Source organism: Podarcis muralis, chromosome Z (assembly GCF_964188315.1).
Source record: "Podarcis muralis chromosome Z, rPodMur119.hap1.1, whole genome shotgun sequence".
Taxonomy (NCBI): Eukaryota; Metazoa; Chordata; class Lepidosauria; order Squamata; family Lacertidae; genus Podarcis; species Podarcis muralis.
Window position 1 is genome coordinate 3,765,124 of NC_135673.1, and position 24,252 is coordinate 3,789,375.

Here is a 24,252-nt window from a genome sequence, read left to right on the forward strand (position 1 = left end):
CTGTGACCCGCTAAAACTTGCATCGCAAACATGTGCCAGCCAAAAATCTCCTGCCATCTCACTTTCTGTGGTCTGCACCCCCCACTGCAAACCCAAGAAGAGAGCACCCTACCTTCCTGCAAGGGGAGGGAGGTGGGACGTGGAAGGAAGCAAGACAGCTTAGAAAAGGTGAAGTTCAGAGATGAAAACTGGGATGGGGAGAGAAACCAGGCATCATTTTCCTTTGGCCAGGCAAGCACCTCTTTCCCTGCACAGTGCCAGCAGCATACGATGTATATCCCAGCACAGCCTAACCAATGTGCAGACTACTGTACAATATTGTAATCCTGAACAGGTAGTCCGAACACTGGGCAGACGGAGTGGAGCCTCTGAGTCCAAAAAGCCGGCAAGCAGGTGGTGCACTTACTTCTTTCCCGGGCTCCTGCCTCCGGGCTGACCGTTCTCAGGGGAGAGAAAGACAGAGAGACAGACAGAGAGAGGGGGGAAACAGGCAATGGGAAGACCAAGTCCTGTCAGAAGAAGCAGCTTACTTTACCAGCTGCCAGAGAAGAAACATCGGCACCAGGTTCGGTGATCCCCGCATCCGCAGAATCCATTCAACCGTCCTGCCCCTTTCTTCTCCAAGCTTCTTCGTACGGAAAACCACCCAGATCCCTTCGGCCACATCACAGGTTCCTTAGGGGGAGGGAAAATAGAAACAAAATTAAATAAATGAAGAAAGCAAACAGTTGTCACCAACTGAAAAATTGGGAGAAGAGTCTCTTGGAAGATGCAGCCGTGTGCTGGAGGTGGAGGAGTTATGGGTCCTCAGCTCCTTTTAGTGAACCCCCACATCTGGTCAGCTCTTGGTAGAAGATCGCTTGGGCCTGAAGTATCCACACAACGGTTCCGTGAAACGCTTTGTTGGTTTTTGTGGTTGCTGCTGTTGCCCCAAAGGAACTCCAACTCTGCTTTGGCATCCACAGCAAATGTCCGGGGAGTGCGGCATTTGTGATCAGGTCCGCCACAAAGCTTCTTTGCTCCCACGTTGGCCACTTGCCTTTGCAGTTAGCCTCTGGCTACTAGGAGAGTGATCTGGCTCCCTCCCACACCTCCTTTGTGGCCTCCAGTCCCCACCCAGCATCTGGCACTCATTGTGGCTCCGTCATTCTGGTCTTTGCGCCTCCCTTCCTTCTCCTGCTTCTCTCCTGCACTTCTGCCTCAATTGACGTGGCAGTGCAAAACTAACGAGGCTTGAAGGAGGAGCTTGCCAGCTGCTGGGAAGGTCAAAGTTCGACAGGAACTGAGCCGCCTGGTGGATAAGGTTGCGAGGGAGGGGAAAAGAAGGCTCCATACCTTGGATGGAAACTCAAGGAATGTTGTCTTCCCTCTGGTGCGCGGCTCCCGTGTAGCGATTCCAGATGTTCCAAGGGCCATGTGCTCTATTTCCTCTCCATTGCTGCAGGGATAAAGGCTGCTTTATGCACAATATGCAAACCCACCAGCACACACAAGATGGGGGTGGGGGGAGGCAGAAAAAAGAGAGATTTGGAATCCATGGTTTAGCAGGGATGAAACAAAACTAGCAACCGATCTGGAGGACCCAGGTCACTCCCCTTGCTTTTCGGAGGCCCGCCATGACCATTCTTCCATTATACTCACGTTCCTTGACTTCTGGAGTGTGGGATGCAAGGCATTTGGCACAGTTACGCAAGTATGATCTGTTCAGGGGAAGTGAGTAACAAAGATCACTTGCAGAGCTGGGTCATCTGCTCACGAGTACTGTATATAAACTTTCCCCATTCAGATCCTACAAGGCAGCTTTCTCCAGTCTGGTGCCCTCCATATGTTTTGGCTAGGGCTGATGGGAATCAGTGTTCCCCCCGCCCCCTAGAAAAATAGGGCACAGTTTTATTTCCAACAAAAATAGAAGTGCCGGTACTGCATATCCTTGAGTACCCCCTTTTAAAAAAGCACTGGTGAGAGTTACAGCCCAAAATATCTGGAGGGCAGCAAGCTGTGGAAGGGTTTTTTGTAGGACAGCACTTCTCAATCTTGGGTCCCCCGCTGTTGTTGGACTACAACTCCCATCATTCTTGGCCACTGGTGCGGCTAACTAGGGATGATGGGAGGCATAGTCCAACAACAGCTGAAGACTCAAGGTTGAGAAGCACTGCTTTAAGGTGTGCTTTGAAAAGAGCATCATTGGCTTATAATGGGAATCGGACATCAGCCAGCACACCTGCCCTTGCTGTCTCACTTTTATCATCCCTCCAGCTCAGATGCTAGTCAGTCACAGTCTCTTTCTTTCTTCTCCCTCTTGTTGCCTGAAATGAGCAGAAGTGCCAGCAAGGGGCTGAACTGCAGTCACATAAAGACAACAGGCGAAATGCAAAATAGTAGAATTGGTCATGCACGTGCTCAGGGGTGGAGCAGGCATTTGAGCCTCTGCCTTAAGTGCATCAACCAATTTAGGACAATTTAGAAAGGCATCTTGCAAATCTGAGCTCTCAAGCCAATCTAAGGCAGTGGTGAGGAGGCTTCGGTCCAGTTAAGGCTGTTGGACTCCAACTGCCATCAGCTCCAGCCAGCATAGCCAGTGACCAGGGGTGGTAGAGTTGTAGTAGTTCAGAATAGGAGCACCGTTGGCTGCCTTCCTATCAACGGAGATCTGTTGTCTATCCAACTTGGCCTTGTCTACACTGGCCGGCAGCAGCTAGCTCTCCAGGATTTCAGGCAAGAGGCTTTCCCAGCCCTAAATGGAAATTCTAGAGATGAATGCAATGCAAAATGGATGTCCCACCACTGAGCTAGGGGTCCTTCCATCACTTGGAGGGCTGCAGGTACCAACCCTGGCTCTAAGGCGTGGAGCATCTTTGTCACGTGAGCAACAGGAACATACAGAGAGGCAGGGAGATCCATCCACTTTCATTTCCCTCCAAAGCTGAATACGCCAGCATCCAAGGGGTGGGTATGGGGAGGGTGTGAGCTTTTTATTGTTGTTGTTATCTTTATTTCACAACCTCCCATAGAGGATGTTGGAGGGAGGGAGGGAGGAGGGAGACACACACACACACACACACACACACACACACACACACACACCCAGAGAGAGAGAGAGAGAGATAAACTCTCTCTCTCGCCTCCCCGCTTGAAGGTAGAGGGTTGTATACCAGGGCTTGCAAACATGGTCCCCTCTGAATGTTGCCAGACTCCAACTCCCATGAGCACAAAACAAGTGTGGCTAGTGGCCAGGAACAATGGGGATTGTAGTCTAACAGTATGGGGGGCAGCCATGGGCTTCCCATCCCTATACGGTACCTAAGTGTAATGCATGTGTGCATTAGAGTACATTAGACACACCTACCCTCTCATCCAGAGATTTTATTTCTGGAGACTGAGGGTGTGGCATGGGGGCCTGGACCCTGCACAATGAGCACAGTAGCATTATAGGGCATGTTGAATTTTCAACTTCCAAATTCCCAAAATGCGGGATGCTAAATTTTTGTAACACGACTTGGGAATTCAAAAGATATTTTGGTTAAATTAATATAATTTAGTTTTGCTTGGCAAATAGAATGTGTGTAAAATTGCATTGGTATCATTTAAAACGATTGCCAGGTACTTGCATTTATACATTGTTGTTGTTTAGCATTACCCGACATTTTCAGACGGTAAAATAAAGATTCTTTGGTTTTCCGAAAGCAGTTTATGTGCTTGTCCATCAAACAGAGACTTACCAAGCGAAATGTTGTCAAAACACAAAAATAACAGCAGATTTGAATTCCTCACATCCAAAAGCATATATTTTTTTGCAATAAATTTGCGAAATGAAGTTTTACCCCCCACCCCACCCAAATATCACGCCTTGCTGTAGCAACTCACCACGGTGACATTTTGACGAGGGATTTCTCAAAAGACAAAAATCAGGATGGTGATTTATTTGGGTGGTACAAGTTACACAAATAAGGACAGCTGGAGTGTGTGGGAGAGGACGAGAATACAAATCCTGCCTATCCATACCTATTAAACAGGCACAGATAGAAGATGCCCTGCGTCTCCCCCCCCCCCGCCTCCCCGATCCCTGGGTGTCCGTAGATCCTTGAAGGGAGTGCATCTGAGTTACGACCAGAGTCTGCTTTCTCTCACCACTGAGTCACCCTTGCACGTGGATGGGATATGTGTGTGGGTGAGTGAGTGAGAGGAAGCGGGGGGCTGCAGAGGGGGGAGAACGTGATAGGTGCCCCCCCACTTCTGTTTTATACCTCTATTAAAACACTGAACTCATGTTACCACCTCCCTTTGCTCCGTGTCCCGGGAAAAAACGACTACCCACAAATCATCTGAGCCTGCGTTAACTCTGAAGCTTCTTCTCCCTTTCCAGCCTCAGGCTCAATGAGAGATGCCTGAGAATGAGAGATGCAGTCAGTAATAAGGCAGATATAATAAGGCAGAAACCAAAATGTGAACTGAAAAAGGAATGGGAGTGTCTAAATGAATACCTTTAAAACCAAGGTTCGAGGGCAGAAATCTGGCTGAGTCTGGAATAACCTTGTGAAGTGAAAGGATAAGAAAGAGGGATTTATATCTGGATGCTAGGATAGAGATGATCAGGAAAACAGGAAGACACAAGGAGAGGTAAAGGAGGTGCTGTGGGATTGGTGGAAGTCAATGTTTGTTTTTCTTTTTAGTTTTTATATTATTAACTTGTAAGATATGGATTTGGTTGTTTTTTTTTGAATGTCGGTTTTTGTGTTTTGTGAACAGTGGTACTTCTGGATGCGAACGGGATCCGTTCCGGAGCCCTGTTCGCATCCTGAAGCAAACGCAATCCACGTCTGCGTGTGCGCAGGTCACGATTTGCCGCTTCTGCGCATGCGCGTGACATTATTTTGAGCTTCTGCGCATGCGTGAACGGCAAAACCCGGAAGTAACGTGCTCCGTTTTTTCCGGGTTGCCTCAGAGCGCAACCCGAAAAGGCTTAACCTGAAGCAACTTCAACCCAAGGTATGACTGTATTGTTATCTTTTGATATTTTTCGTGTTGTTGTTGTTTGGAAAATACTAATAAAAATTATAATTAATTTAAAAAAAGAGAGAATGAGAGATGCAGGCTGTAGATGTCTTGGTCCTAAGCCCAAACCTGCATCCCACCCCCAACCCCAAAGCAGGCAGGCACCTACTGCCAGTCAGCCCCCGCCTGCCCGCCCCATCCTACTCCTTTGGCTGGGATGCTTCTGGGTCGTTTCAGCCACTGCACACACACATACCCACAGCTTGATTGCTAACACATGGGCTGGAGGCTCCCATCCAACACTTTGAAGGTCTCGGCCCTCGGCAGCTCGTTACACATTTTCCTGTCTCTATATTCAGGAAATGAAGTCAGAGCATTGATATAAAACAGGCTGGGCTGAAAGGGGAGAAGATGGAAATACTTGAGAGGCTGAGGCCAGGAATTTAGAGTGGGGGGCCAATGGCACAGCATATCATGTGTGCAAGAGAAGGGTCGTGATACTGGGGGGTCCAACAAGGTCTCTTGCATCGCACTGCACGTCCTACGGGCAGTTCAGTCACATCCAGATATGCCAGATTGCAACCCTACCTGGTACTTTGAATCCTAGGGTAGTTTGCTTGTTGCTAGCCTGGTTTATTGCATCCAGGACTGCTGCAAAAGTTTGAGCTTGCTTCACTGGTGTTTCCTAACTGAGCCACATAGCTGGCAAGGGGCAATGTGTGCTTTCCAAGAGCTGAGCTGCTAGTTCAGAGCAGAATTCCTTTGAAGAGCTCAGTAGCTTGGGGTGTGTGTGTGGATACTGTGGGAGGTCAGTTGCAAGTCAACACCAGAACATGCAGAGCAGCTGTAGGAACATAGCCTACAGGACTGCATCCTACTTTAGGAAATTCCTACACGACCTTATAATCTTGACCTTCTACCATGTATGCATGTAACAACAACATACATAATATAATCGGATGTGGTTATTATTGCAACGAGAAGCATGCATGTGTCACACCAAAGTTTGGGAAGGGACTGTGTCATAGCCAAACAATGTGACCAGCAAGAATCATGCGGTTCTTGTTGGACTCCAGATGACAAGCTTGAATGTTCCCCAGGATAAACAGCAACAACAGGCACTTAGAAACCAGTGTACCAGGAAGAAGCCTAGCCTAGGATATCTATCCCTGACATGCTATGTTTCTATGGGCAAGGAATTTTAAATGTAGAAGAACACTCAGATAAGAAACCCATTGCTGGCTGTCCACTGTTTTCCATCTCAGCAAGAGCTGCACCGTATGATTTCCCTACAGCATATAGCTAAGTTGTGAAGCACCCCTTAATGTTCTTGCATTTAGCACATATTAGCAGTGAAAACTGAATGAATGTTAGCGTTGAAGTACCTCATCCAGAAAAACAGGAAAGCAAATTGTTGTAGTTGTGTTCCTCCTCCCAGTGACATCTTCCTGGTGGTGAGATACCATATCCTATGGCTTCAGGATTTGAAATGGGTAGAAATTATTGAGCAGTAACTGTAAGCAGCAGCAAAGGATTGCGGGGCAATGGACTGTGAGCCAGGTACACCCTCGCTTTCTCCCATAGCATCAACATAAGAACCTAAGAAGAAGCCAATGGTCCATCTATTCTGGCCTCCTGTTCTCACAGATTTCTGTGGGACCTGAACATGTGCACTCCCCCCCCCCCCCCGTTATTTCCAGCAACTAGTATTCATAAGCACTGCAGCCTGTAATCATCAGATGGGAAAGGCCTTTATGGTGCCAATGAACACGCTTGTACACCTTGAGGTTTCTGCCTGTGGTTATTAGCTAAAAAGTCAGTGCTAGAGCACATGCTTTGCATTAGAAATATTGCAGTTGCGTTCCCTGGCATCTGTGGGTAGGGCTTTGGGTAGGACTGGGGGAAATCCTTGTCAGAAGGCCCAGGGAGCCACTGACCCATGTCATAAGCACCAGCTCCTGGGGGCCGGTGCATTTCCCCCCCTCCATAGTTTTTTTGGGAGGGGGCTGCCCCCCCCCACATCGGACCCCCTCAATCATCTTGAGAAGCTGGCACCTCTGACCCACACTTACCTTTCCTCTGTTCTTTCTAGGCATGACTGAGCACCTCCCTCCCAGAGATTTCTCCCCAAAAACCCGCTTTTTAAAGCTGAATCAGAGGCAATGGCAATCCGTGGAAAACCTGAACTGATACTTGCTTTGATTGAGCACTAAAGAGTGGATTTTCACCAGGAGAGCAAAGGCAAAAATGCTCAGATATAGGGCTTTTAAGTGCCTGGGAAGCATGGGTGAAAGGTAAATGAGGATAAGCCCTTAGCCAGTATGGATGACACTGAGCTTGATGTACCAGGTGCTCTGGCTCAGTATAAGGCAGGTTCCTATGTTCCTTTTTAATGCAACCCGTACAGAACCATGAGAACTAGAATCTTATTTTATTTTTTGGCAGACAGTAGCTCAATGGTACCTGCTTTGCATTAAGAAGGTCCAGGGCTTGGCTCCCATCATCTTCCAGTAGAGCTGGGAGACACCCCCCCCCCCGCAACCCTCACAACCATTTAGCATAGGCAGTGGTGAGCTAGGAGAACCAATAATTTGCTTTGTCTTTCTGAATACCAGTCACCTGGTGGGTGGACTTCTGCCTTCATATCTTGCATGTGGGATTCCCAAAACCATCCGGTGGTCACTGTTGAACTCTGGGGTTGGGTTAAGTGGAACCTTGGTTTGATGCAACAGAGCTCTCGGGAACTTAGGTGCTGTAGCAACATAACAGAAGCTGCTGGATCAGGCCAAGGGCACTTCGGATCCAGCATCCTGTTCTCACAGTGGTCAGCCAGATACTTGTGGGAAACCGGCAAGCTGGACCTGAACACAAGAACTCACTGGGTTGCCTTGGTCAAGTTTTAGCCTGACTTAAAGCTCACAGTTGTTGTGCTGCAATTTGTTTAAAACAAACAAACAAACAAACAAACAAACAAACAACGCACTTTTTCATGCTGGGAAAAGCAAAGGAAATGACTAGTAACATGACCTGACCTCAATGTGATTCATAGATTTGAAAGTAGCCACCCATTTCCATGCCTATGAAACAAATGAACGGGATCGTGGAGTAAAATGCATTTCCAGAACTATGGTTCCTTGCGGGCACATCCATCATCTTATAATCTTCTATGACGTCGCCTGTTGCTTGCCTTTTCTCTAAATGAAAACATACTGGATGCTGCAACCTTTCCTCCTACTTTCAGGAATGTGTCTAATGATCCCTTTAAAAAAGCAAGTATGGATGGAAGGGAGAATAGTGAGGCTGTCTCTGCGCTTGTACCCCAGGCAGGTCCAATATTGAGAGGAAGTGTGTGGACATAGCAGGTCCCTGGGCCTGAGGTTCTCACCCCGGGGCTAATGAGTGATTTCTGCTCACTTTTCAAAATCTCCTGTGGCTACAGTGTTTGTGAGACACACCGTCTGTTCTTTTCAAACAGCAAGGAGAAAGCCCAGCAACCCTGTTTGGTATAGTCAGGACAGTAGTCAGAATTCAAACAACAATGCACACACCATCCCCTTCTTTGCTTTTGCAGTTTCTAGTTAGATTTTGGCCCCTGAGAATTGCCAGCCAGCCTGCCTTTTCCATTTTCTGTCTTGCTGTAAGATATCATGTTGCTTCAGTTTTCCAATAAAGCAGCCACAGTTGAATGCAGGAGAGGCTTCTGGGCTGATGGAAACGTTTGTCCCTCTTCCTGGTTTAATGGTTCCCCCTGTAGGTCATTTTAAATATACCAGTATTTTCTACTGATTTGCAACGTGCTCACAGAAAGATGCGTTTATGGGTTTAGACCATAGCTGTCAACTTTCAGATTTGAAAATAAGGTATCAGCAGCCTCGAAAATAAGGGACCAGCAGCCTCACCTGTCCTGGGGACAGTCTACGGGATATCTAACAATCTGGGATAGCAGCGGGAAACGGCGCTGGAATAAGGGAATTTCCCGCAAAAAAAGGGAAGGTTGACAGCTATGGTTTAGACTGGGTGAGCTGCTTATCGACTATCCCAGTAACACTAGAACAGCATAACACTCACTCACTGGAAATCTTATGTAGCTGAATGTTGGAGTATTCAGGACAGATGGAAGAAAGTCCTCTACCTAGAACACATAGAGGTTTTAGAAAAATCATTTGTTGTTAGCTGCCCAGCAGTACTTTGGGACAAAAAGTAGGATATAAACAAATAAATAGCTAAACTTGGGAGGCTTTAAAAGAGGATTAGACAAATTCATGGAGGATGAAGCTATCAGTAGAAGAAGAAAAAGAGTTTGGATTTGATTTCCCACTTTATCAGTACCCTAGGAGTCTCGAAGCAGCTAACATTCTCCTTTCCCTTCCTCCCCCACAACAAACACTCTGTGAGGTGAAGGAGGCTGAGAAACTTCAGAGGAGTATGACTACCCAAGGTCACCCTGCAGCTGCTGCCCAAGACAAATTGCCTCAGCCTTCTTCATGGACTCTCCAGCCTTGATGGCTGCAGATAGCTTCTGAACTCCAGTTGCTGGGAACCTCAGTGGGGAGAGGGCTGTTGTGCTCAGGCCCTTCTTGCGTGCTTCCCAGAGACATCTTGGTGGCCACTGTGTACAGAGTTTATGTGTGGGCTGTGCAATGCCGCGTCTTACTGAACATTTGTTCAGATTCGTTTGTTGGGGAGATTATGTCTTCCAGTCAATTGATCTTTCTCCCACACTTTTCCTTATATTTCCCCACCATTCTCCTAACTGTGAATAGGACTTTCCATTTGCTCCGTGCAGAACTGGTTTTTTTGGGTTGGTGCTATGCTCCCTGCCCTTCTGGGTAGCCACTTTAAGAAATCACCTTTGGAACAGCATTCCTGTGTGCTTTGGAAAATAGAGGACATTGTTCACTACATTAGCCCGTGTCCTCTATTTAAAAATTCTTGTGGGAAAATATCTCAGTTTATCCACAGGGATAGATAGATAGATGATAGATGATAGATAGATAGATAGATAGATAGATAGATAGATAGATAGATAGATAGATAGATAGATATAGATGATAGATAGATAGATGATAGATAGATAGATAGATAGATAGATAGATAGATAGATAGATAGATGATAGATAGATAGATAGATAGATAGATAGATAGATGATAGATAGATACGGTCGGACACCAGCTTATAAAACACACTTGGGGATACAATCCCAGAAGGAAAACAAACATTTAAAACAATGTACAACAATAAATTTAAAATTTATAAATGTGATAAGTATATAGACACTTAAAACTTTAAGATAAGCTACCACAGAGAGATGACACAGAGTCACCCATGGAACCGAGTTTGGGGTTTTTCTTAACGAACTAGTTTGGGTTGGGGGGTGGTCTGCGCCTACAAATCTGTACACAGAATTTGGCGACAATCTGGGTTGTCTTATGATCTTTGCCTGACAGGAGAGGGTCAAATTTTTGCTTTTCCAGGAGGTCAGCAAGCCTCCTCAGCAGGGGATCAATGGTCCACAGGGATAATTTTATTGCATCAAGTGAGATTGTGTGCTTTTTGCTGTTGGACAAGGGAAATCACATTACCTTGCATCCTTCTGGAAAGCAAGAGCCGGTTTTGTGGCTCAACTCTGAACATCTTTCTTCTTCTCCCTGTTATGACTTATAGCTAAATAAATATGATGGTTGCTAATGCTATTAGCCCCTTTGCTTAAATAGAAATCAGCACACTCCACAATGGTGTTGAATGCTTATCAGGGCTGGGAAATAACTGCTGGGTGCTCTTTGTGCCTTTCAGGAAAAAGAGAAGAAGTACATGTTGCCAGTGGATAATCTGAAGGTGCGGGATGTCGAGAAGGGCTTCATGTCCAGCAAGCACATCTTTGCCCTCTTCAACACTGAGCAGAGGTGCTGCCCTTTATCTGAAATTCCAGTAATACCATTCCATCTGCACATTTTGGGGTTTTATAAGGGCAGAGAATGGCAAGTGTGATGAAAGTGAGGTCGTGGGATGGCAAGTATTAGGAAGGTGAGGGTGTAAGAGGACAGGTGTTGGCACCATGGTGGCAGAAGGTGACAATTAGTAAAGGCATCAGTAAAGGCAGAGGATGGCAGATGTATTTACTCTGGGGATAATTAGGTGTATAAAGGACAAGGGGGGGGGTGATGCTATAGGAAAGTGTAAAAGCACTGTTTCCTAAACTCTGAAAGCCCTGCTTTCTAAGGACCAAGCAGGATACAGGCATGGGAGATCTGTGATCAGGATATATCACATTTTGTTTTTAAAGTTCAAAGCAACTACTGGGCTCTGTGACTTTCCTGATACAAGGCTGGTGGCTGCCTGTGGAAGAGCCAGCAGCAGAATGCAATGGTGGAGAGATGCAGAAGATCCCTGGCTGCAAATGATTAACCCAGCTGAATTGCACAGAAAAAAGTGGTTTATGCCTCACATTGATGCAGCTGGTGTTGCAAGCGAGGCCAAGGCTGAATGGGAGCCTCTCTGCACCCTGCTCTCCCTCAGTGTATGATACGAAATTGCACCCTCTGTCTGACAAATAAAACTCAGTTCAGATGATCTTCCAAATTATTATTTGGAAAACTGGGGGTTGCACCCTCCTCCATTGCTCTGTTGATTTCAGCCTACAGATGGATGCATCAGTATATTTCAAGCTCATGTCACTTTCAGATGAGTTCTTTCTTATGTAAGTTCCACCACCCCTTGTGCAGTAATCTGCCATTAAAAATAATAATCTGTATGGAAATTTATATTTAAAGATGTGCTCTATCTCATTTCTAAATATATTTTATCCTAAAATATACCTTTGTAAAACCCCTTTTGGTCCATTTTTTCAGCTGAGCACTATATTGCAAAATTCAGAGAAGTGCAAATTCTCACATTCTCACATTAGACCGGTGGGTGCAAATCAGGACCCTTTATGGCAGGATTAACAGAAAACAAGTTAATGAAGCATATCCCTACTGGAGCCATGGTTTGCTTGATGTCCAGACTGGGCGAATATGGCCAGGGATAACCTCCAAGTCATTTTTTGAAACTGTGGTTTGAAGAGGCTCTGCAAACTATGTTTGGAAATGGAACTGTTCGTCAGCTGGCAGTCTCACAACAAGCAGCATATAGACTGATTACTTCCTTTTGGCCCCTTTTCCTGAGATGTTCCCTAACTTGTGACTACAGATGGGAGAGAAACTCAACTCAGTTCTCAGTTAAAGCCAAATCTACCTAATTCATATTTTCAGGACCAATCCACAAACTGAAACGCAGTCCTCCTTTGAAATTCTCACTTCTCAGAATTTTGCAATAAATTTTCCTAGCTGAGTAATGTGTAGAAAATACGTATATTAGGATAAAGCGTGCTTTTTAAAAATGCATATATGTGTGAAAATAACTTTTAAAATGTGTTTTATATTAGGTATTTTTTTTTGTTTTCTTTTGCCCCAGGAATGTGTACAAAGATTACCGGCAGCTGGAGCTGGCCTGTGAGACCCAGGAGGAGGTGGATAGCTGGAAGGCCTCCTTCTTGCGTGCAGGAGTTTACCCGGAGCGTGTTGGGGTGAGTTGATCCACAGCAGCGACAGAAGGGTAAAGGAGTGTGGGGGTGAAAGCATCTTAGAGCAAAACATGCCTACGAAGGACACCGCCCTCCCTGGTAGGGGCAGCCATGTTTGTTTGTTCATATGATCTACTCTGTTCATGCCTCAGCTCCCAGCATCAGAGGTCAGCCAAAGGTAGCATTACCTGTAGCAGTGGAACCCTGCGTGTCCTTCTTGTTGTGCCTTCAATTTCTGCTCATCTCAAGACCTCCCTGAACATTTTGATTGGGAGACAATATCACGTCCCCAATACAGTGGAACCTCGGAAGCCGAATGCCTGTAAACTCAAACGTTTCGGCTACCAAACGATTGAAAACTGGAAGTGATTGTTCCACTTTTCGAACGATTTTTGGAAGCCAAATGTCCCGCGCAGCTTCCGATTGGCTGCAGGACGCTCCTGCAGCCAATCAGAAGCCCCGCCTTGGAAGTTGAATATTTTGGTAGTCAAACAGACTTCCCGAATAGATTCCGTTCAACTTACAAGGTATGTCTGTATTTAGATTGCTCTTGGAGCCCTGTATCACCACAATGGAAGAGTCTGCTGCTTGGGGGATTTCTGACATGCTGTGCTCAATGCCCTCTTTGACATACCAAGCACCACCACCTCTGATGCGTCCTCCCCTGTCCTTCCCATTGAGTTTTTCACCAGAGATAACCGTACCCTGCTGGTTCTCTTCCAAACAGTTTCCTTTATGTCCACTATATCAATGGTGTCTTCTAAGGCCATCTTGGCTCGGAGGCTTCTAGCAGTAGCAAGCAAACACTTGAATACAGTCTCTCTCTTCACGTGTCTTTGACACTTGCCTTTTGAGCTGCGGAGCAGTGGCCTCTCTGAATTGCTGCCCTGTCCCCTTACACATATAATGCCTTGCTTTGCACACACCCCATTTAAATTTTCCTCAGTTTCATCCTCTTCATCTCAGGGAGAAAATTTGTTTTGAACTGGACCCTACCTGGCTCCCTTCAGCTCCCCCCACAATCGGTTTTATAGCTACTCTGCCACCTTTTTCATTTCAAGCACCAATGGTCTGGTTCCAACCTGGTTCAAGTGGAGCCTTTTCCCTTTTGCACAGGCCTAGCTCGCCCCAAAATGTTCCCCATTGCCTCACAAATCCAGAGCCCTCTTCCTGACACCATCGTCTCTTCCACACATTGAGGCCACAAAGCTGTGCCTCTCCAGCTGTCCCTGCCCATGGAAGCCAAGGCGTTGGAGGTCCTGGCTTACAGAATCCTACCTAGCAACCTAAATTTGGCTCCTGGGACCTGATGACTGGGTTTTCCCATGTCAGTGGTGTCAATGTGCCCCACAACCACTGATTCCTCCCCTGCACTATCAACCAGGCTCTCAAGGTGATGAGCAACACCAACAACCTTCACACCAGACAGGCAGGTAATTTCCTCTCTGGTCTGCTTGTCCATCCTGCACCAAACAATCTATGTTTTTAACTATTGAATCAGCTGCTGCCAGGATCCCTCCACCCCCTAGAGAGCTTTCCTTGACACGAAAGCACGAAAGGATAGCTCTTCTTCCTCCAAGGAAATGGTCCATTCAAAAGAAACATTCCCATCTGCCTCAGAGCGACACTCTTCTTCCTCAAGCCCCCCCCCCTTCTCCCCTGACAGCAGAGGCGCTATCTTCGGGAGAGTGGGGTGCATCTATAACATCCCTGAAGACTTCACCCACCAACCTCTCTGCCTCTCTTAGCTTTTCCGTGTCTTCCTGTAGCTTCCTGCTGAAAATCGTGGACCTTTTTATGCCACAAATGTTCTGATTTATCTTTTTGTCCTCCCCCCCTTTTTTTTTTTTTGCTAAAGTGCAACAGTACCTGTTCAGGTGGCAATACTGCAGCAACACAAGGGACACATTGCAGGAACGCAGAATGATGTGCGGGCGTGTGGTGATCTAGCACTAATACACCATTGTTGTGTCAGTGTCATGCTGGCCACAAAAAACATCTGCTAGTCTGAAGGGCCCTAAGCAAGGCAGGAGAGGAGAAAGGTTCTGCTCCCCTCAATTGAGAAGGAATGCAGGGGGGAGGATGTTAAAATAGGATGCCCAGCCCTGCTTTATACGCAGGTGGGGTAGAGATGTGAACAGCAAACATGGCAGCTGACATTATGTTTTGTTTGGTTCTAATGGTTCTATTATTTTTATGGTTTGGTTGGTTACTTTTATTTTGCATTTTGTAGCCCGCACTGCTATCTTGAATTGGGTTGGGTTATAATGATTTCAAAAACGGATAAATAAAATATACTTTTGTGATTACTCACAAGGTAGTTTCTGTTTGCCTGAACACTCTAGCAGTGACCAGTACAAGAAGAACAGCAGCTTAGAACTAATGTCAGTGAATGTGAACATTAGGATAGTAGAAGTACTTCACTTCCAGATTTCCATATATTTATAAAGTATTTTAATTAATGTAAAATCAAGGAAGGAAGGAAGAAGGACAACACAATCAAAGTTTTAAATTTAGGAGCAAAACAGAGCTTGTATTTTCTAAATAAGTAAAGAGCATATAATTTAGAGGGGGGAAATAAAAGCAGCAAAAAACACAGAGCATCAGTCCAAATGTTGGAGCCAGAGGGTATTCCCACCATCTAGATTTCTTTCAAATATCATTGTTATTAGTTGTTCCATTAGGATTTTTAATTTAAAAAGTGGAGTACAACTAAAATATGTTTGGTGCTGACTGTCCTTGGAGAGGACAGTGTCGACAACTGGCCTTCATTTAAAAAAAAAAGAGGCAGAGTGTAATCTTGTGTCACTCTGCTTTCGTATATACAGATCATTTATCTTCTGATAAGGGACCATCTTTCCTTAGAATTAACAACTTCCTGGGCAGCTGGATCTCACAGATGAATTGTTTCGACAGTATTCCTTTTCAAGGTCTCTTTACTTATCTGAGATTCCCTATCATAGTGGAGAAGAAGCAGATGTATTTCAAAACAAACTCGTGCCTCTTTAAGACATGAAACAAAAAGGGGAAAATGTAAATGGCGTAACTATGAGGGGCTCTTGACTGGCTTCAAACCAGGTGTGGGGAACCTCTCCCCCCCCCCCATGTTGCTGAATTACAGCCCCATTATCCTAGCAAGCATGGCCAATGACCAATGGCTTTCAACTGATGCGGGGTCTTGTGTTTCGTGTAATAGCGAGTCACAGACTCATGCTGCGAAGAAGGAGGTTCGAAACTGATAGGATTACTTAGGTGGTGTGTCTTGTGGTGTGGGTTGTTGTTTTCATTAGAACCTGTAACAGTGGCCAAGATTCTCACTATTAAGATTCCTTGGCTTGTTGGCAGAGTGAGGTTCTCCCCGCATCCACCTACAGGAGTTGTTATTTCCATTTTTTAGCAACGGATCACCAGTGAAGTCCAATCATAACTTTGTCCACAGGCCCTTCCCTGCATTTCAGTCACCACCAACACCGTTCCCTGTCATAAGGCTGCTTATCTCTCACCCCAGACAAGAGTTGGCCCTTGAAATCACCACTTGGAGCAAGAGTGTGTTTCTCCATAGGAGGGGAATTGAGGACAGGACCATGAGGGGGATGGTTGGGTGAGGAGAAGCAGCTCCCACTCCAACGAGGACAGCATGTAGTGCCTTGAGAAGAGGTGGCAGCCCTCTTCATCCCCATCTCTTCTAGATATCCCATTTATTGTACCACTCACAGCCCCCATTCCCTGCTTTGCCCACTCATTATTCCCCACTTCCTCTTCCTTCTCACAGGCTCCACACACGCACCATGTCTTCCATGCACGGAGCAGATCACTTGGTCTACATTGGATCACAACCCACCAGGCCGCCATATTGTATGACTTGCTAAGTGACTGTGGTGCCACCTTGTTGGTGATACAGTGGAATGATTCTGGCTCTGAGTCCGTCATATGCTGTGTTGTCCTTCTGAGCTCTTTAAAACCCATTCTGCCCTTGTCGTGCTTTACCCCATTTTAATCAACGTGCTTCCCCTCCTTCGCTTTGCATTCCCCTGTCCTTTGATATATTTTGTGGATGGGCTCTCCATGGGCCCTGCTTCCTTGTCCAATATTCTTAAACTAGATCCAATGTAAGTTCTGGGGGCACAAACCCTTGTCACTACTGGTAAGTAATTTTCTCTAGGAATCTATACTTATTGAGCCAGTTTTACTTTTTTATTTTTATTTTTATTCTGTTGCTTTGCAGATATTCCGTTCCAGTCAATTTTATTTGGTTAACTATCTGCCTTATCTTTGAGTTCCTTTAAACATACATTTTTTGGTGAGGTTTGCCATATTTTCAAGGCCATACTATTGGATACACCAGATGTGACCAGATGATGCAAAGTAAAATACATGGATTAAAAAAAAAGTCACATTTTTTTTCTTGTTTTTGTTTTCCCTTTTTGCTTTTTGTGCTCAAATGACCCTCCAGGACAAAGACAAAGTAAGTGATGGCCCACCTTTGCCTGCTCCGCCCTATAGTGGGAATCTCATCATCTATTTCTGAATTGCTCTTTTTGAATTTATTTATTTTTATTTTTTTACTTTCTTTTTTAAAAATACCAAAACACCCTTCTGTCTCCATGTCCCAAAAGACATGCCTTCCTCCCTTCCTCTTCTCTGCACTTCCTGCCACATTCGCCTGTTTAATTTCTTTCCATTCTTCTTGCTTCTGTTTTCCTTTTACTCGTCTTGAGTGTCCTTGTCTTTGGAATTTGATTGCCCAATTTCTGAGTTGCTTCCAAATGAGCCTTTGCCCCATCTTGGGTTCTTGTTTTTAGAGTCTCTCCGCTTCCTCATTGTCCCGGTTTCCAATCCCCTTCATCTTCCGTTTCCAAAACCGCAGTGATGCTTTCATCAACCATTTGTGACAAAACCACAAAGGAAGAAAGTTGGGTTGGGGGTGGAGAAAGAGACCTGAGCTGAAAGAACCTTCCTCTGTGAGAGACTGTTGCCGCCCCCCCAAAAATCTGTCTTCGCTTGATGCCCCAGTGTTCTAGGGAAGAAAATAAAATGAATGATCAAAAGGAGTAGGTGAGGTGGGCACCCTAAGTATGGAAAGAAGCATTGTGCCACACAGCTGTTGGGAAAACACCCTGGGGGTGCCCCTTCTGCAGCCCCCAAACTCCGAGCGTCCTCCAGTATGCGCAGCTCTGGAAAAGACATTTCCCTTCTTCTCCAGTGCGCTTCAGCGGCATATATCAAATGATATATGCACACTAATCTTCTAGCAAAACACAGCAAGAAGCGTGAGACATCGTAGAGCTAATCTACGTATTTATTTACTCACTATGTACAGACAAAGGAGTCATGGCGTCCTCTCTCTCCAGCTCCGAGAGGGAAACAGAGGAACAAGTAAAAGCAAAAGTACAGTACAATAATACATACAACGGAAGAGATAAGCCTGTCTTCCGTTCCCACACTCTTCCCAGACAGGCATGTGATTTACACCAATCTCACCCTCAGCATCGGAGGCGTGAAATACTAACATCCTCCCCCATTTCAGGTAACCGATGCTGCATAGGCTAACACAGCAGTAAGTGAAGTAAACATACAGTTGTCATACGCATAGTATACCCCTGTAGTACCTGTCCCACTTGTGGGACTACTCGCCACTGGACTGGCCTCATGCCTGACCACCTTGCACTTCTGGGCACCTTCCTTCCATGAGACTAGAGCCCTAGCTCTGTTCCTGTTGTGGGCTATAGTGGGGCGAAGAACCTGTGGTCTTTTAGATGTTGTTGGGATCCAGCTCCCACTCTCCTTGAGCATTGGCCATGCTGGCTGGGGCTGATGGGAACTGGAGTCCAACAACATCTGGAGAGCCACAGGTTCCTCTTCCCTGGATTAGACCCTACTACATCATGTGCTTAAAGTGTGTCCTCATCTGGCAGTTTTATATGGGTAAACTGCTGAACTAGAGTTTGTCAGCAAACGTTGATTCCTGATTTGTTTAGGACTCAATCAAGACCACTGACCTCTCTCCCAGTACAGATGTTTTAAATGAGCATTGCTGAAGATTGCATTATTGCCAATGACTGCTGCTGTGAGCTTCCCGTGGGCTTATCTTGTATTTGTCTAGGCTTCGTATAGAAATGCCACAAAATTGTCTCTGCCCTTTCATGGCCTCTTGAGAATACTTATTTCAGCTTATCTAATCTAGCTATCTAACCGTTTAACACTTTGGGCAAATTCACAGAAATTGGTGTAGGTGTCTTCTAATCTGTATAGTGTTTTATAGGCAAGGCGAGCCAACATAAAGCTCATTCATTTAACCAGAAAGCATCCTCTCATGCATCTATATGTAATAAAATAACTAAGGAGTATCGTAGGAGATTCTCCAAGCTCTCTCGTTCCTGCTTTGGGAAGGGGGCACCTGATTGGTCAAGCTCTAGCAGCTCAGCATCCTCCCCCCATCCCAGGGCTGGAATTGAGAAGAACCAGAGTGAGGATCCAAAATTTCTGGGGTGTGTGTGTGATTTGGATATACTGGGAAATTAGGTAAGAATGAGGCCATCAGCTCTGAAGTGACAAGCCCCATGTCTTCTCATGGTGTTTCATCAGTTCCTCAGACCTTCCCTTTTTTTGCCCCTGGAGGTGTGGCGTGTGTTTGCCTTGCTAAAGACACAACCTGTTTCTTCAACATCCTACATAGGCCAGTGAGTCGGAAGAGAATGGATCTGACAGCTTGATGCATTCCATGGACCCTCAGCTGGAGAGACAGGTGGAAACCATCAGGAACCTTGTAGACTCCTACATGGCCATTGTCAACAAGACCATCCGTGACCTCATGCCTAAGACCATCATGCACCTTATGATAAACAATGTATGTATCCCATCAAACAGTCTATGGGACTGCATGTAACCTAGGACAGTGGAGGCCCAATGTGAGGTAACAGCTAGAATGGGAGACTAAACTAGGAAGACTGGGCCGTTGGCATGCATATTGTATTAGGAAAAACAGTCTTCTATAAATGCTTCCTCAAAAGTGGGTCCAGCTACATTCAATGGGGTTTACTTCCTGTTAAGTAAGCTTAGAGTAGCAAAAATAGATGCTTAATCTTAGACAAAGGGGCCTGGAATATCAGGGTAAGTTAAAGGTAAAGGGACCCCTGACCATTAAGTCCAGTCGTGACCGACTCTGGGGTTGCAGCGCTCATCTTGCTTTATTGGCTGAGGGAGCTGGTGTACAGCTTCCGGGTTATGTGGCCAGCATGACTAAGCCGCTTCTGGCAAACCAGAGCAGTGCACAGAAACACCGTTTACCTTCCCGCCGGAGCGGTACCTATTTATCTACTTGCACTTTGACGTGCTTTTGAACTGCTAGGTTGAACTGCTAGGAATCTCAGGGTAGGGGCTACCTAAAAAGTGGCCTAGGCAGATAGCAGTTTAAATGTTTATATTGCAGATCTACTCTGAATGGTGACTGCCTCTGTTTCCCCCTTTGGTAGACAAAGGACTTTATCCACTCGGAGCTGCTGGCAAACCTGTATTCCTGTGGAGACCAAAACACACTGATGGAAGAATCAGTCGAGCAAGCCCAGCGGCGTGACGAGATGCTGCGCATGTACCATGCCTTGAAGGAGGCACACCACATCATCGGGGACATCAACACCACCACCATCAGCACTCCCTTGCCTCCGCCGGTGGACGACTCCTGGCTGCAGGTGCAGAACATACCGTCCGGACGCAGGTACCCGAGGCTCAGGGGGAGGCCCCTGCAGACCTTCCTGAGGCCTCTTTTAGCAACTTAGGTGGGCCCCACTGCTGGAATGGGAAGCTTGGGCACTGGAGCATTGCAGTTCAGCAACGCAGCCACATTTGTGCTCACAAAGCATCACAAGGGTCGCTGGGACCTTGGTGCTCATCCAGCGCACAAAAGGCTTGTGGAGGATGAAGGTGGATGGCGGCCAGGGGCGCAAACTTGAATAAAATGGGGGGGAGGTAAGCCCCACCCCGCACAATTGATCTCAAGACATGCTGTACACACACGATTTGAATGGCAATGTTCATCCACTTTGTGGGGCTCAGCCCCTTCAAATATTTTATTGGGGCCCCCGAAGAGATCTCGGTCCCTAGGAGGGATTGCTACACATGGTGTGTACACGATCCTCACACCTTTGCCTCAGGTAAACAAGTAGGCTGTGGTAGTGTTGCAAATCCCGTAAACACTACTGCAGGATTTGCACCTACTTGGCAAGGGAGACCAAGAGGCAAAAGACATAGCCACCAAATACATGGGCGCCTCCCTCCCTCAAAATGCTGCCATCTCCCTTGAAAGTGGTTTTGTCTCTAGCCTGGGTTCTTTAAATGTGCCAGAGCACCTTGTCATCCTGTGGGCCTGCCGCGGCAGTGAAACCCTCTCTCTGTTCAATAGGTCTCCCACATCCAGCCCTACACCCCAGAGGAGAGCTCCTGCAGTCCCCCCAGCCAGACCTGGATCGCGAGGCCCGGCTCCTGGACCACCGCCTGCTGGTGGTCCCACTCTGGGTGGTGCTCCTCCTGTGCCCTCTAGGCCTGGGGCCTCCCCTGATCCTTTTGGGCCTCCCCCTCAGGTTCCATCTCGGCCCAACCGTGCACCTCCCGGTGTCCCCAGGTAAGTCTGGCTGTGCAGTGGGTGGGCGGGAAGGGAAAAACAGGCTCTGGCCACCAGCTGCACTAGAACCTCATGAACCTCAGCCCGCTTCCTAGGGAGTCAGGCCCACTGAACACAGCGAGGATTCCTCCAGAGTAAATATGCTTAGGGTTGTGCCATTAAGTGCCTTTCCCGGTGCTCAAGGTAGTAACTGGATTCCCCAACTGCTGCTCATGAGAACTTGCTCATTCTTTGCATGCTGAGCTTCCCTTTGGGAGAAGATGTTGGGATCTTTTTTATCCTTTGGTGGATCTGAGGAAAAGGTGGTTTGGGAGATCACTGGAGGCAGCAGCACTGCCTGGAGTGGTGTGCTGGTGTTGAAGAAGATCTGTCATAATGGCTAGGTGCAAGGGCCTCGTTAGGGAGAAAGCCTAGGACAGTCCTGGCTCCTATAGTAGGCCTCAAATCACCTTCTTCCACCATTTTTAAAACTTTGCTTAGGTTGTCCATCCTGGCAGCCAGGGAAATGTGGGCATGGTTATAAGGAAGCACGTTCCGAAATTTAGGAGAGGCCAAGTTCAGTACAAATAGGAACTACTTATGCAGATTTCATGTAAATCTGTCTCATGAGCTACTGCCCCCAGACCTTTGAGCGCCTGGGATGTAAGTGAGAGAATTCTAGAGAATTTCTTACTAAGCATTTTCTATCCTTTTCTGATGCAGGGCTTTCAGTCAGAGTAGGAAGTCACTTCAGTCTAGAGTCTTAGGGCTTTCTTGTGTGACACCACCCCACCTGTCCAGTGGTTCTTGCAAGAAAGAAAGTGTTATATTATTGATTGAGGAGGAGAACTGTATTTCACCCCCTTTGTGATGAATTTCCAAGGTAGAGAGCCCCATAGAAACAGACCCCCACTCCAGCCAGAGCAACCAGGTCCTCCCTGAGGGAAACATGGTTCTGCCAACTTCTCTTTCTATAACATGAAGAAAGTTTAGCCAGAATAAGATGTTGCAGAAGACTACAACTGAGAATGATAGCAAAACTTGTTTCCTATAGAACAGCACCACGGACTTTTACGTGAAGATCAGTCCAAACGAGTTCGGTGAAGGTACTCCCAAGTAAATACGCATAATTCTATGCATGTTTACCAAGAACTTAAGCTGCAGTCCTGACCCACCTGCCTGGGAGTAAGCCCCATTGACTTCAATAAGACTTACTTCTGGGTAAATATGGTTGGGAGACTTGCACTGCTAAGTCGTACAATGGGAGCATGACCTGTGGAATGCGGTGGGCCTTGATTAACAAACAGACATGTAAAAGACCAGGCTGCTGCACGTGGTTTTTGTGCAAATGATACAGAAACATTTGGGAAGAGTTTTGTTGCTGATATTTAACTGCTGATCTTAACCAAAAGAAGGCTGTCTTTTATTTATTTGTTTGTTTGTTCATTGTTTGTTTGTTTGTTTGTTTGTTTAAATAGCAAGTAGCTGTCCAGAGCTGGTATTGGGGTTTTTTTTTACGTGTGAGTAGGGAACTAGGTATAAATGCTTCATTTCAAATAGCTGAACTTGAGAAACTGCTGTGGGAAGATTGTCGATAAAGCTTTTGTTTCAGTGTTGCTTCCTACTGAGAAAGGCTGCTCAGGGTGTCTTAAAGGAGTTGGCTGGGACTTGCCTTATCCTCTTAATTAGCAGAATTTCCTGGCAAAGCCCTTGACCTGAGTTGAAAACATGGATCAGGACTTTTCTGTCATTGAACATGAGGCTGTTTGATCACATTAACTTTTATTATGCTCCTGTTTTTTTGCACCCCTTGAACAGTGAGAAGACTTAAGTCATTAGCAATTCACCTGACCTACAAACTGAGCAATATTGGTTTAACAAATCTCAGGAGTTGCAGTTTGCTGAGAATACTCTGCTGGGGATTCCCCCATCACCCACCTCCTCAACTATATGTCCCAGGGCAGTTTCCTCAGAAGAAGGAATGGCTATTTAACCAGTTTAAGTCTGTGGTGCAGATACACTCTGCCACGAGGCAGAGTGAGGTAGATTCCTCAGGTGGCAGGTGCTGAGGAGTAGAGAGATGTTGGAGAGGAAAACTGCATGTAGGCTGCCCTGAGCCCCTTAAGCCAGCTCCCTGCCCTTTGCTGTAGGAGATGCTGCCCCTTCACCAGTGGCGATGCAAGATTTAGCTGCGTTCGTTCTGCTTGATGATTCAGGCAGCCCACCATGTTCCATTTGCTGTACCTTCACATTATCGTTTGAAGTAAAGCACAAAACCTAGAAAATTATAATTTCCCCAATCCCAGCTCTGGGCTGTTCAGCTGTACCACTCTTACTTGTGTGGGCATACTTGTTACAGGATGGAGTCAGAGGTAAGTCCAGAGGGAAATCTCAGCTTTGCAGTGCCGAGAGGAAAACTCCACACTTTCTGCCTGCAGCTCTCATGCAGGCATCGCTCACCCAGAGGTTTGTGGGTGCCCGTGAGTGTGTCATAAAAAGAGCTGCAGCATATCCTTAAGGACTTCGCTGTCTGTGACAATTTGCTGTGTAAGTTCGTGGATGCTGCTGTGCGTGAGGAGGCGCCCTTTCTGGGGAGGGCCTGTCTCTCATATCAATATCTGATTGTAAGGGTTTATAGACTGGTCACTGCCTCCGACGGCCACTTGGGTACAGGACGGTGCTTGCTGATAATGACCTTGCCTGGCTGAGTGGGGCCTTGTTCCAACCAGATATTTGCTCTGCAAACACACCACAGATCTAGATTAGGATCAGGCATGGACGAGCCTAGAGAAGGTGCAGGACACTGACTTATGTGTTGGTTGCAATAATAATAATAATAATAATAATAATAATAATAATAATAATAATAATGAAAAAGCAACACTTTGGCATTCAAGTGGTTAGTTATACCCACCTGCTTTCTAGATGTGCAGGGTCTTCTCCACAGGCCCAGTTCCTTGTTTACAGCATCCTTTGGCCAGGGCCTGTTACCATGTGCTGCTGCTGCTGCTGTCTGTATTGTTGCCTGTTCTTGCTTCTCTCTCTCCTTGCTTCTTTCTGCCATTTTCTTCTTCCTTTTCCTTTTTTTTTTTGGAATTCAGT

At 46.3% G+C, this 24,252-nt stretch overlaps 1 protein-coding gene across 14 annotated transcripts in view; it reads left to right on the top strand.

Moving 5' to 3' along the window:
- DNM1 (dynamin 1) overlaps window positions 1-24,252 on the top strand; it is a 131,180-nt gene that overhangs the window by 93,132 nt on the left and 13,796 nt on the right. For 9 of the 14 annotated variants that reach the window (XM_077922175.1, XM_077922185.1, XM_077922178.1 and 6 more), the window contains 5 exons: window positions 10,787-10,896; window positions 12,446-12,557; window positions 19,231-19,401; window positions 20,027-20,268; window positions 20,953-21,171. In XM_077922175.1, the coding sequence (XP_077778301.1) occupies window positions 10,787-10,896; window positions 12,446-12,557; window positions 19,231-19,401; window positions 20,027-20,268; window positions 20,953-21,171 (854 nt within the window). Of the gene's footprint in view, window positions 1-10,786; window positions 10,897-12,445; window positions 12,558-19,230; window positions 19,402-20,026; window positions 20,269-20,952; window positions 21,172-22,204; window positions 22,267-24,252 lie in introns of all 14 variants that reach the window. The other 5 variants (XR_013391271.1, XR_013391270.1, XR_013391269.1 and 2 more) reach the window with 3 other exon arrangements.